The sequence below is a fragment of the Nothoprocta perdicaria genome, unplaced genomic scaffold (genome assembly GCF_003342845.1).
Source record: "Nothoprocta perdicaria isolate Ctin4 unplaced genomic scaffold, notPer1 scaffold_111, whole genome shotgun sequence".
In the NCBI taxonomy this organism is placed as follows: Eukaryota; Metazoa; Chordata; class Aves; order Tinamiformes; family Tinamidae; genus Nothoprocta; species Nothoprocta perdicaria.
The window spans coordinates 1,752,746-1,766,301 of record NW_020454217.1 but is presented as its reverse complement, the minus strand read 5'-3'; the positions used below and the strand labels follow the sequence as shown (position 1 = coordinate 1,766,301).

The following is a 13,556-nucleotide window of genomic DNA, read 5'->3' as shown; positions in this document are numbered from 1 at the left end:
CTTCTCAACTTTTGCTATGAGTCTTTCTTAAAAGAATGAGAGATGGGAGCTTTCACAAACCTTTATTGACAAAATGATGAGGGGTGTTTATTTTTGGCCAAGATAACTTTTCTCATAAATCTTTGCTGAGCACTGTGATTGCGGCAAAGCTTACGTTGGTCTTGAGAAAGCAATCTCTATTCTTTCGAGTGACTGTGTTTTTATAGTATCATTTCATTATTGCTGGATTTGTCACAGGATTTTGCAAAATGAATGAAACTAGAAATTCTAATGTTTAAAGAAAGAGGAGAGCGAAGTGTGGATGTTATATATTTTTGGAATGGTTGTTTTAGGATAAATATTGGAATTTTATTTCCTTTTCTCTTCACAGCAGTCACCTTATAAGTTAATGCAGTGTTTTGGGTCTGGGATACATACTGTTTTATGCAGATAGAATGAAGGTTTACTGAGGAGTCCAAAAAGACATCTGCTGATAGCAACTTTTGGTCACTACCAACCAAAGCCCACTACCATGGGCTTTATTTGAACTGCTGACCTAGAGGTGAAAGGCTCTGCATCCTATTTATCTGTCTTCTGAGCCATGTATAACACAAGTTGACAAGAACTCTAGCAGTGAGGAGAAATAATTGAGGAATCTGCTCCAAATAGATAGTTGACTGGAAAGCTTTACAGAGGATTTTAAGTCTTAGGTAAGGAAGCCTGAGGGAGAGGCTGTGATTTCTCTGCTTTTCTCCAAAACACCTAGAGAAAGGTTATAAATTTAGCCTGAATTTCCCTGATACTTAGCGGCAAGTCAGAGGTAAGGTCGTCACACACTTTATACAGGCCTATTACCTTGGCTTGTACATGTGAGTATTGATATGTGTCTCAAGAGAAAGCTTCAGGCTAGTTTAGAAGATGGTGGGTGAACAGTCTCACTAGGAATTGTTAGAACTAGCTTATTTGCAACTCTTATTCCACAAATGATATTACCCAAACCTATGGTGAAAATACCATTAAATAATTCTAGTAAAGTTATTGCAAAATCTTCCTGAATCTACTCTGAGGAGGACTAAAGAGAGGGTATGGTCTTGCAGACAGAGCACTTTGCCACTGAAGGACTTGGATTCTTTTCCCAGCCGTGCTAGGGCCTTTCTTCAGAACTGTGTCAGAGATGCAGTTGATTAGTTCTTTAGGTTCCTGAATTGCTCTGAGGGTCAAATTGCTCCTGTGGTGAGGGATGGCATGCTTTCATGATATGAAAGGCAGAAGAATTTTTTTTTCAAATTCCTTTTGCAAATTTTTGACTTGATGTCCTTAAGTTAAAATTAATTTTTTTAGTGAAAATAAAATTTTTAAAGATTTCTATCTCTCCTCTCCTTTTTTTTTCCCTAGGAAGTTGCAGTATTTCTCTTTTTTTGTCTCCAAAATACATTCCATTGATAAAAATCATAACTCTCTCTGTCATTTAAAACATAAATTACTGCTAGCAGAAATTCAAACTAATAATTCCTGTCCTAAAATTTGAAATTCTGGTACAGTCCTGACCATTCACTCTGGGAGTTAGATGATTTTAGAATAAGATAATGCAGAATTTTAATACTGATTTCTGTCTTTCTTCCAATTCTGCTTTTTGCAGTTTTTAGAACTTTTTGTTCTTATAGTTTGGAGGAGTTAGTAAAGATTATTTCAATTCACCTTATAGTTTTCTGGCCCCGAAGGCAAGATAATTCAATTCTGCACAGGCGTATTGTATGGACCTGTATTAGAGTTTCAAATCTGTATTTTCAGTTTCAAATGAATAAATTTGTTTTGGTAAACCTATTCTTACAAAGTTAGCTCAGAAGAATAAGCAGAGAACTGCTGTGTTTATGACAAAATACTGTTGAAGATACTCCTTTAATTCATTTATATTTAAATGGGCAACCTTTTTCCTCAAGTGATTGGCAATATATGTAGACAACTAATATAACTGTCAAAGAAAATCTTAAGCATCAAGTTAAATCTATATAATGCTTTTTAAGCAGAAGATACACATACATCGTTCTGTGGAATGACATGCAAAACTTTTTCATTTAATCCTCATCTGCAAGTGATCTTCAAATCAAGATGGTTTCAGTGCTTTGTCAGAACAGATGTTAAAAGGGCAAGGTCCTGAGCTCGCTCTCTATAATATGTATATATACACATGCATATATATACGTATAAATCAGTGAGGGGCTGTGGAATGGATTTAAAATGGATTAGGCTAATTTGGATCTTGGAGTCCGCACTCAAAAACCTTCCAGGTGAACTAACAGTGATAAGCTGACCTGTATAATTTAAATAAAAACCTTTTATACAGTTTTGATGCTCTTACGGTTTCATTCCCCAGAAGTCTCACCATGTGACTGTCTCGGTCATTTGTTATTCCACACACACTCCACATAAAACCACCAAACCTTTTCATATCTGGAGCATTCCCATTGTCTTATGTATATTTTATACAAACCAAGTATATAATAAGCAAAAGCTCTTAATTCACCCTTGAAACCTCTTTATTTACAGAAACCTCCTTATTTACAGTTTCTAGAAAGTTATTTTTTGGAAGAAAAGAAGTTTTTTCCCATCCTCTGCCTGTACTGAATTGTTGGCTTAGAAATGCCTTGATTGAGAACACTCAAAATATATGTTTATTTTGCAATGAAAAGAGAAGTTACAAATGAATTTTTGATAACTTACTATTGCTTCTCTGTCTAAAGAAGAAAGCCATCAAATTGAATTGTTTTACTGGTGGGAAGTGTTTTACTTGCTATGTTTACAAAATAATATATGTATTTTATATAAAAACAAAACAAAACAAAAACCTGAGCACTATAACTGTAAAGGACAATTTACCAGGATTCTTTAACACTTTGAAGGGACTTGGCACATATTCAGCTTTCTGCGCTCACAATGATTCAGCCCCTTCACTTTTCAAAGTTATAATTCAAGGAGTTAATAATAAGCTTGGATGTAGAGATATTGTTCCACATTAGTGCAGTGGAAGGGTTGAATTTAAATAGCAAGCTGATATCTCAGATTTCAGCCTTTGTCCTTTTCTTATTCAAGTCCAGCCTGGAAGGCCCCAGTTCACCTTATTCTGATATTATAGCAGGCCAAAATAAATACATTTTTCAATGCCTCTTCCTAGGCTCTATGGCTGGTAAGAATATTGCTTCTAGAATTACTGTCACATCTATGAATAATTGCTGTCCTCCTCCTGTCTGACCTCTTCTGTATACTTCTCTTTAAAAGGTTGTTAACTCTGTAGTTTTAGCATTCATGATATTTCCATTTCTTGCCTTCTTAGCTTTGCTGTCTGTAGCAGAATTTCCTCGTATTTATTTTGCTTCATTTTTTTTCAATAACGTAACTATTTTCAGAAGCTTTCTGGCTGTATCCAGAACTCTGAAGCCTATGTGACACTTGAAAATGTATTGACTTCAGGAATAGGTGTAGGAGCCTAACTCAGTGCTCTGAATGGCCTCTGGTTGTACTCATCTCTCCAGAAAACCCGAGAACTAATTTCCCTTTATTAAAATTTCCTATTGTAATGTTTTCTTAAATCATCTGGAAACATCAGATTTTTCCTTATGTGATGCAGGCTTAGAACGGATGAATGGTTTTAGCGAGTATGAGTCTTGACCCTGAAACCCTTGTAATCTATGAAAGTACTGAGAGAGGAGATGGATAATTAACTCTCAGATGTCAAATTGGCTTCAGTTTCTTTAATTTCTGTATTATTTTGCAGCCTCCTACAGGGATCACAGAGATTTTTTTTTTCTTTTTTTGGCAGGAAAATAACAAATTATTAAAATGTCTGCTTAAATAATGCCTATGCGGTGTAGCAGATTCAGTTCTTTAGGTTAGTCATTTTCTTGATGGGATGTCCTGTGCTTTGTCAGAACAATAAATAGACTCATGGTTTGCAAACAAAGCATTTTATTTCGATGTCTGATGCAGGTAATGCAAAGTTGGGTGAATACAAGATTCAATTAAAAAAAAAATTAAAAAAGAAAAAGAAAAGTTTTCCCAGTACAGTAATTTAAACTAAGAAGGGAGATATTTTTGTTGGCTTTAGTACCCCTCTGCAGACTACAACATGTGGCATTAGGGCTCTGTTGAATAGAGCAAGTACCGTAGGAGCTTTCTTAAAATTTGACTGCGTTGCTCAGAGTTCACTGTTTTTTTCCAGACTAAAACACTGCATGAGTGACCCTTTGTTCACATGACTCTCTTAAAAGAATAGATTGATTTAATTATATATATATATGAAATTAATGTATGTAGTAAAGTGTTTTTATAAACATTAATAAAATAGCTACATAATTTGATTTTGATTTCTTTGCAGATACTATTCTGCTTTAAAAACAATGGAACAGCTAGAAAATCTGTATCTTCCTAGAGTTAGCCAGTACCGTTTTTGCCAAATAATGATGGAAAATCTTCCAAAACTGCGTGAAGAAATAAAAGAAATTTCCATGTCAGATCTCAAGGATTTCTTAGAGAGCATTCGAAAGCATTCTGATAAAATTGGTGAAACTGCAATGAAGCAGGTAAGCCTTACCTGGTAGGTAAGCAGTATGGTTTCTGCCCTGTTATCTACTGAAAACTACTCTAAAGATGGAAAAAAATAGATGCTTCCTAAAAAATGTGGTTAACTAATGTAATTTAGGGTATGTTTATGTTAGTAGATTGACTAGTGCCAATGGTGTAGTTGCAGCAACATGAAGTTCATTGTAGTCTATAAAGCCCATTTGGACAGTTAATTTACTTTTGATTGTATGCTTGTATGGCTAAACTGTCATCAGTCTATCACTGATAGCCTCAGGTTAGTCCCAAAGAGTTGTCTAGGGTAGGTGTAGTCATCACCTAGACCTTTAAGTAAAGCAAGTGAAGTGCTTGTTAACATCCTAAATATTTTTTTCTTCTTGATACAAAGTTGTTGATTCTAGCAGTCTCTGGCTAAAAAAAAAAAGCAGTGTGGCTCCTTTATAGCGCTCCAACTTTCCTTCTGAGTTTGTATTTGTGTCCTAGACTAGAAGCAGTTTTCTTCCTGAGACTGTAGCGAGAAAGGAAAAGAAAAACTTTGTATATTTAACCGCAAGACACTCTGTTGCTCGGTGAGAGGGTGGGAAGTAAGGACTTGCCAGAACGGAGAGATGCCCATCTAGCCAGCCTGTAAAGATGAATAAAACTAAGACACACCTGCTCTTCTCGCCATAGCATATATTCCTCAGTAGTGATATTTGTATTGCAGCACTCCTTATTGATGCTACTTTTAAAACAGGCACAGCAGCAGAAAACCTTTAGTACGACTCTTCAGAAACAGAATAACGTAAACTATGGTCGGAATATGCATTTAGGTAAAAACAGAATTTGGGAGTCCAAGAATGAAATTACATTGAAGAGAACGTTTGAGGAAGAAGATGAGCATGAGGAAGAGGTAACTTCATCCTAAATCAGTGCGATTGCTGGCAAAACTAGATAATCTTATTATGATCACTCATTATAGCATATTTTCTATAACACTTTCTACAAAAATAGTGGTTTTAGTGACCATAAGACCTGTCAGCCTGTGGAGTTGAGTTTTGCTGGCTTGATGCGATCATGGTTTTGTATTTAACCCAAAGAATTTCCGTATTTGTTCAAATTTTAGATTCATTGGTCTACTAACATCATGCTCTACTAAACTGCTAATTCCTCACAAAATAACCATATTCCTGGAAGCCAAGTTGAGCAGTTTCAAAATTAAGGGCACTAAAACTGAATTTGAAAGGAAATGATAATTCCTTACCAGTAAGATGCCTTACACAGTATTTATGGAATGGACAGGTTCTGTTGATTACATATTAAATTATGCAGATTATATGCTTTATATGTGTTTTTTTTTCTTTTCCCCTCTTTCAGGTTTTAACTGTTCAAGATCTTGTAGACTTTTCTCCAGTCTATAGGTGTTTGCATATCTACTCAGTTTTGGTATGTATTAAGTTGACTTTAAAAAAGATTGTGTATTTTTTTTTTGAAGTTGAGTGTTCATTTTCATACATTTTATGTTCTTAAAATTCGCAAGCAAGCAAGAATATTTCTTACATAGTCCTGGATGAACTGTCTGAAATAGATGGAGCATAGGTACTCAGGGTATTACTGCATGTTTATTTTATGTGCATAAGAAAGGAGCACACAGCAAGACTTAATTACTTAAGTGGTTTTAAGAATATATGTAATAAATGCTCATCTGCCTCAATAATGATAATACCGTTTTTGCAGTTCTCCCAAGTGTACCATGTTGTCCAAATGTTTGGGGGAAGATGGTCAACATTACAAAACATAGGTATGTTCAGTCTGAACCTTGTGGAAATCAAAAAAGTAGAGCAAAATAGTCTGCAGAAGCTGAAGATTGTGGCAGACTGTGATGAGACAGATTAGACCAGAATCAGTGGCAGAGGAACAACAGCTCCTATTAGACGTGGCAGCAGAAGGACAATGAATAGGCTAACAAGAACTTAAACTTTTGGGGAGTAACTTAGTAAAAAATGATTTATTATTTTCTCACGACTGACATCATCTGATTAATAACCCCTGGTAGGATTAGCTGTGCATTAACCACTTCTTGGAGTCCTTCTCCTTTACTTCCCTTGGTAAACCATCTCTTCATGTTTTGGGGCTTGCAGAATTATACAATGACAGCAGAAGTAGGGAGGTTACAAAAGGTGGCTATTCGTTACATTTTTGCTCTGAGACTTTATCTCACAAGCAGATGTCACCTTAGAAGTGAATTATCTCTCTCTTATGAAATTGTAGAAAATACTGTCTTTTAGCACAGAACATAAATTTTATACTCCTTCGTATTGCAGAAGAAAGGAGGCTTTTGCAGACCTCAAAGCACTCCATAGCTTCAGTCATTATGAAGAAGGTTTGTGATTACAACCTTGTGATTACAAGGTACCAACACACCAAACATACTAGTCATGGACAAAACCTTTTCTTTAGGTTATGAAATGGAAGAGTTTTTGAAAAACATAATATTCTTAAGAGAGTGGATCATATAGAAAGCAACAGTTATATCTGACGGTCTAAAATATTTGACAGCTCTTAAGTTCTTCCAGTTTGTGGTACATGCCTGTTGCCTGCTTGGATCCAACCTTTCTTCTGGAGCAACTCGTGTTGTGCTCACTCGTTTTATGAATTTCTTGTAACTGAGATAGACCCCAATGTAACTTCACTGTTTTATACTTGTCACTCTCATTGGAATGTGTTAGCAAAGTTTAATCTCTTCATTACTCGTTTTGTTGCTGTTGTTGATCTTGCAGACTAACCTGTACCTTTATAGGTTGTTTATAGGGTTGTTTATTCTGCTGATTACTTTAGAATATTTGTTTGAAGGGATAGTTATGCCTCAGCTGCTGATTATGATTGCATAGGATTGCATGGTGTGTCACGAGATTTTTAAATCTCAATTTTCGGTGTGTTCTTTTAAGAAGAACAATTGTTCTTTTCCACTTGAGACACTTCTGTTGGGACAGAGATGTGATTTGGGAAGGAGAGTAAATACTGTTTTGGGGTGTCTGAAAACCTGCATTGAACACTTGGGCTGGAGGTGACTCATTAGTATGCCTGATAAATATGTGATAGTATGAATGATAATGCATTGTAAAGTTTGCTATAATAAGCTCTTCTAGTGAATAATCTCTGAGTATCAAGCTTTTGGGGAGAGTAGATTAACAGTATGCTTGAATATGGCCAAAAATTCAGTATGAACTTAAAATACTGAATTTAATCTTCTGCTGTTGTATTTCCTAAAGGTGTGAGATAAGTAATGCTGGCTTAGGAATGTGCAGTTCCTATAATATATTTATTTATGTGGATTTGGGAATTATTTTGGAAGCCCAAATAATGGAACTCTTTATAGTACTGGTCTAATAATAGGCTTAGAAGGTAAAAACAAACCTTAAAAAATGTTAAGCTACTGTATTGTGCTTGCATGCAAATTGTATTGCATTCAGTATGCAGGTGAGTCAGCGTAGCACTGATTTCAGATGGACGGATGGTCTGCACTGAATGGTCATCTTAAGAAGACAGCTAGGGTGTCACTTGAATTTCTCACAGTATAATCATGCACAGAAGGCATTGTATTTTCAAGACCAATAGGAGAAAAATCCAAATCTGTAGTTACTATATTTACCAGTTCCAAAGGAAATAAGCAAATATTAGGCATAACTTATATGTATTCTGCTCATGCAGTGCAAATGCATTCAGTATCAAGATGTGTAATATCAGAAACATTATTACAGCTAATATAATGCAGTCAGTTTCTTGGGTAATTTAAAGAAAAAGTGAGTAACCACTACAATAATTAAAGTCTTACCTACAAAAATTCCTTTGGTATGTAGACCATAATTTTGAACATACATTCATGTCTTTACATAATTGTTTAATGTGTTGAAAGCATAAGTATTATTTGATGAAGTGTAATTGTGTAAGAAGAATTTTTCTCTTCAGTACAATCTGTAAACTGCTTTAAAAAAAAATCTGAGCATTTCATGCATGCAAAATTTCGATGATCTGGGCTGAATGTCTGAGTGTGGAACAAATGCAAAATATGTGGTTGTAGTTCAGAACAGAGAATTCTACCCCTAATTTCAGAAGTACTTTTTCATACTGAGAGAGTTTTCTTGTTTTAACTATTTTCCTCTTGGTTTAGGGTGATGGAGAAATATTTGAAAATTACTACAGAAAGCAAAGAAGGAAACAAGCAAGATTAGTTCTGCAGCCGCAGTCAAGCATGGTAACCACCACTTTTGTTTTTGCAGTAACTTGGGTTGTACCTAATATTCAATGCTATTTTTATTCCTAAACTTGTTTTCTTTTTCACTGAAAGCATGAAACAGTAGAAGGCTATAGAAGATACTTCAGTCAAATTGTAGGGTAAGTTTTCTAAATGGAGATTTTTTTCCAGTTTTGCTGTATTGATTCTTAACCACCCTCTATTCACGAATCTTCCTAAAACTTTCTTCTGAAAGATTCAGTTTCTGTGCAAATCATGTGGGCATTGAAAAGCTCCCTTATGCTAGAAGTTTATTGCCACACTGTCATAAAACAAGCTTTTAGTATTATGACTTTATGGTGGGCCAAACAGAACACCCAAGTCTTACTTCTCACACGACTAGAGTTTGATTTGTACTTGTGTGTGAAAGGGCAAAATTTGCTCTAGTGTTTGGAACTAACTTTTTAACTTAAGTATTGTTTTTGTCTTAGTTTCTTTGTAGTAGAAGACCACATCTTACATGTGACCCAAGGACTGGTGACCAAGACGTATACTGATGAACTCTGGAACATGGCTCTTTCAAAGATCATTGCTGTCCTTAGAACCCATTCAGTAAGTGAGAAAATGTAGCACCAATACGATTTAAATCCATTTACATATGAGCTATGTGTGTTTAAAACTACACTAATAATGTACTGAAAAATTACCTCCTTCATGTGTTCTTTTTTTCTTTTTTTTTCCTGTGATTAAAAATTGCTCAGATTGGGGAGGGAGCCTGCCAAGCTTTTGTTTTTCCCAATAGTATCAGGCTGTGATCCCCAGCCATGGGCTATTTGCATAATCCTCCACTGATTTACAACTCACTGGGTCTTCCAAACGTTCTCTTAGTCCAGCAGTTTAGAATATGCAGAGTTAATCTGCTGTTATTATTGCAATCCTTCCTCATTAGTCTCAACTGACCTCTTCATTAGATCAGACTGAATAGTTCAGCACTGAAAACACCACCAGGAAATAGTTCCTAATTATCATTCCAAATGCCCTGTTTCCAAAATAAACTCCAGCAGCAAAACCCTTGGAGCTACCTCTTCAATGTAACATCTTGATATGGAGGTAAAGGTATAGAAAAATCTTGACAGATACCAGAATGCATTAGCATAACATTCCAGTATATTCAAAGTGTGATCCTAAAGCTGTACTTTTACTCTTTGCTCGACTGATTCTTAATATCTGCATGCTGTTTCTTATTCTTATACAATAACCAATTGAATACTGTTGTTTACTGAGAGTGACTGTTAGTATATTTCTTCAGAGTTACCAGCAAGATCTTATTTAGTAAAACGTGTAGTGTGAGGAAAGATCTTCTCTTGCTTTTTTATTTTAATATTTGCTAGAAACTGTTCCTTCACATTATTTTTATTACAATAGATTTTTAGTTTAAGGAGTATTTTGCATTTCATGTGTACTTAAGAAAAATAGTGGAAAAACAAATTGCAATTATTCCTTAAGATCAAGGAAATGTGTTGGTCAATGGAACATGAGATTTCGTTTTCATAGTCCTTGATTTATTTCAGAGGGTTGGACTAAGCTGAGAGATACTCAGCATTTTTTTGAGCAGGTTAGTTGACTTTATATTAATATTGGCTTATAAACCTATGTGAGGATATGATAATTTAAGATTTAAAAGTTATGTAATCTCTAATTTAAAGAACTATACAATATCTGGCACTACAATTGATCACTATTTCTTCTCAAAATCCATAACTCTAATCAAAACCAGTTCTGTGAAGTTAATCTCTCCAAACATGACTGTAGTATGGACTAGCTTTTAAAAAGGCATATATTGTCTTCTGACATTTTAAAAGCCAAACTCTTACTGTATTTGATTATGCCAAGAGAAAAAATTACGGAAAGGTGGAACAGGCATTATCTGGTATTGAGAATGGTGAGGCAAAAGTGAAAATCTTAGCTATATGATTCTACACCTCTGAAATATAAGTATCAGTCATTTAGTGGACTCAGTAGCTTAGGTGTGTGACTTTTCACAGCTGAGTGTAATCTGAGTGTTGTGCATATTTAGTAAATGTTCTTATAGTGTTTTCCCTTATAAACTGAGGGTGGAACAGTGTTAATGCTAGTTAGATCATCTTTAAAAGCATCTCTTGTGGAAATCCCTTTCTGTTACTCATTTAGCAAAGCATTTTAAGGTGTTCCATCAAAGTAAGTGCAATTCACTGCTTTTTTTTCTAGAGAATACACATTTCTGTTTATGGCACAGTGAATTTTCATTTACTTTTTCTGAACTTTTGTAGTATGGATAGACAAATACTCATATATAACTGGAATAAGTGAAGAAAATGGAGCCTAAATTGCTTTTACAAAGGCAGTTGGGGAAAAGGATAAAGCAGGAAACTTTACCCTTCTATGACAATGTTATTTCAAAAAGTGTGTCCAAGATTTTAAAATATTTTAACCAAATCAGAGTATCTCACTTTCAGTCATATTGCAGTGATCCTGACCTTGTTTTGGAACTGAAGAATCTCATTGTAGTGTTTGCTGATACTTTGCAGGTTGGTGTTATGTGAGTAACTCGATTGAAACACTATGGTCCTTTTTTTTTTTTCTTAAGATATCTATGTTCAGTGCTTTGAAATTCCCTAAAGTCATATGTATGAATCAAGAACATAATTACACAATAATAATTTAAATAATAAAAACATCTGTATTTCTTATTCTGATTCCTGCTTTTCAATTTTACCAATTCCTGCAATACAATTAGCATCCATATCCATACAAAATTAATATTAGTTCTGTATTTTGTATATGATTTTTCTTTACTTCTGTTTTTTAGGAAGATTAATATTCCATTTGTCACTAGTGTTGTAGTTGAAAGATCAAATGAACATTATTATCAAGTTATTCTTACAATATTTAACAGATACACTGATAAAGCAGGCTAGTTTTTAAATAAATAGCAAGTTAAAGTGTTATAGAGAAATAGCTAAAAATCTGGGAACAGCATGAAGTATTTAGTAAAAATGTTATATGTAATCTTTTAAAAGTAGTGGTGTATTTAAAGTACTAGAGTTTGTTTTATAAAAGTGACAGGACTGGATAAGAAATCTCAATATCTTGAACTGATGTGATAGAGATGAGTGTATTAGTTCTTGAATTACCCATCCTTTCCCTTTTTATACCTTAGGGTTATGGTTTTCCTGTCAATCGTTTATTTGATCTCTTATTTGAGATAAGAGACCAATACAATGAAACATTACTTAAAAAGTGGTCTGGATTGTTCAGGTTAGTGTTTCAAATTAATTGTGCCTTTGTTGCATCTGTTGTTTTTATTATACCTCACTTTTTGATAGAGTAATAATTTTGGAAGAATTGATTAACTCAGTATTATGTATGAAGACGTGGTCAAGTAGGACTAAGGACTAATCACATATAAATGGTACTTGGGAAAATAGCTGTCCAAGCTGCTTCTGTAGCTAATGGGGAACAGGCAGTTCTGCAAAGGGAAAAGACCAAGAAGGGAGATGCCTCTTTTTCTCCACTGGGAACCTAATCACCCCCGGCTATCACAACAGGACATTAGGTTCCTAATTTGGGTTGTCTTAACATTTAAATTTAGCTGATAAGTGTATCTCCCCAACAGATAACTGTTATTGCCAGTAAGTCTTGTTCTTTTGCCAGAAAGAGAGAGCTTTTAGTGCAGGTTCGCTTCCATTTCTGCCTTGGAAGCATTTGACTGGGCAAAATCAGGAGTAGGGCAGCCCAGGACTGCCCTGCAGATAGGGTATGATCTCTGAAACCACAGGCTAGGAAATTATATTGTATTGCAGAACATGTTAATAAAATAAATCAGTTGCTCAAGTTTAATGTCTAAGGATTTTAAGCTCTCTAGGCCCCTGATATGATCAGAGGACTTCTAGAGACATCCAGGGATACTTAAATTGGTTGGGGCCCCATGTCTGCTTGAGGTATCTGAGTCATCTTCACTGCATGTAGCTGTAGTTATGCAGTTGTGATCTATTTTCTCCATAGAGTTAGACTCATTATAAAAAGTACTTGCAAATTCATACAGTTTGAATTTCGGAGATTATAGTTGTTACAGTATGTTGCTTTTTGAAAGTGTATGTGATAATAAATGTGATATAAAAATTATTTTAATATACATGTATTTTAATTACATTATTTTTCAGTGTTAATACATGTTATAATTTTTTTCACCTCCCTAACTATTCTGATCAGGGATATTTTTGAAGCAGACAACTACAGCCCTATTCCTGTAGCAAATGAAGAGGAATACAAAATAGTTATAAGCAAATTTCCTTTTCAAGATCCAGAACTTGATAAGGTAAGAAAAAATTATATTAAAATTTGCCAAAATCCAATTAACGACGTGTAGGACAGTAATGATTTTTATAATTAAGAAGTAATTAAGGTTTGAAAAGCCAGGTAGATTAAGAGGCTAAATCATCATCTTTATGGGTAATTTTAGTCATTGATAAATATGTAATTCAAGCTGTAGTCATTTGCTCTGAAGTTTGAGTGAATAATGTGACCCATTCTTTTCTAAACAAATTAATAATGCACTTTGATTAATTAGAACAGTCTTTAATTAAAATACAGTCTTTTAAAATTACAGATAGCTTAAAATGTATTTCATCATAGTGGATTTAGTAACCTAAAGTGTGTTATATGCTTTAGTATTAAAAACCTATATATGTAATAATAAACAAGAATTTCACTATTTTTCTGTGTAAGTTAATTATTTATGTCTGGATAT

At 34.4% G+C, this 13,556-nt stretch overlaps 1 protein-coding gene across 6 annotated transcripts in view; it reads left to right on the top strand.

The window, feature by feature from the left end:
- EXOC6 (exocyst complex component 6) overlaps positions 1 to 13,556 on the top strand; it is an 84,917-nt gene that overhangs the window by 19,593 nt on the left and 51,768 nt on the right. For all 6 annotated transcript variants that reach the window (XM_026051040.1, XM_026051060.1, XM_026051075.1 and 3 more), the window contains exons 6-14: positions 4,352 to 4,556; positions 5,291 to 5,446; positions 5,911 to 5,979; positions 8,705 to 8,788; positions 8,882 to 8,928; positions 9,259 to 9,379; positions 11,263 to 11,334; positions 11,967 to 12,064; positions 13,019 to 13,124. In XM_026051040.1, the coding sequence (XP_025906825.1) occupies positions 4,352 to 4,556; positions 5,291 to 5,446; positions 5,911 to 5,979; positions 8,705 to 8,788; positions 8,882 to 8,928; positions 9,259 to 9,379; positions 11,263 to 11,334; positions 11,967 to 12,064; positions 13,019 to 13,124 (958 nt within the window). The remainder of the gene's footprint in view (positions 1 to 4,351; positions 4,557 to 5,290; positions 5,447 to 5,910; positions 5,980 to 8,704; positions 8,789 to 8,881; positions 8,929 to 9,258; positions 9,380 to 11,262; positions 11,335 to 11,966; positions 12,065 to 13,018; positions 13,125 to 13,556) is intronic.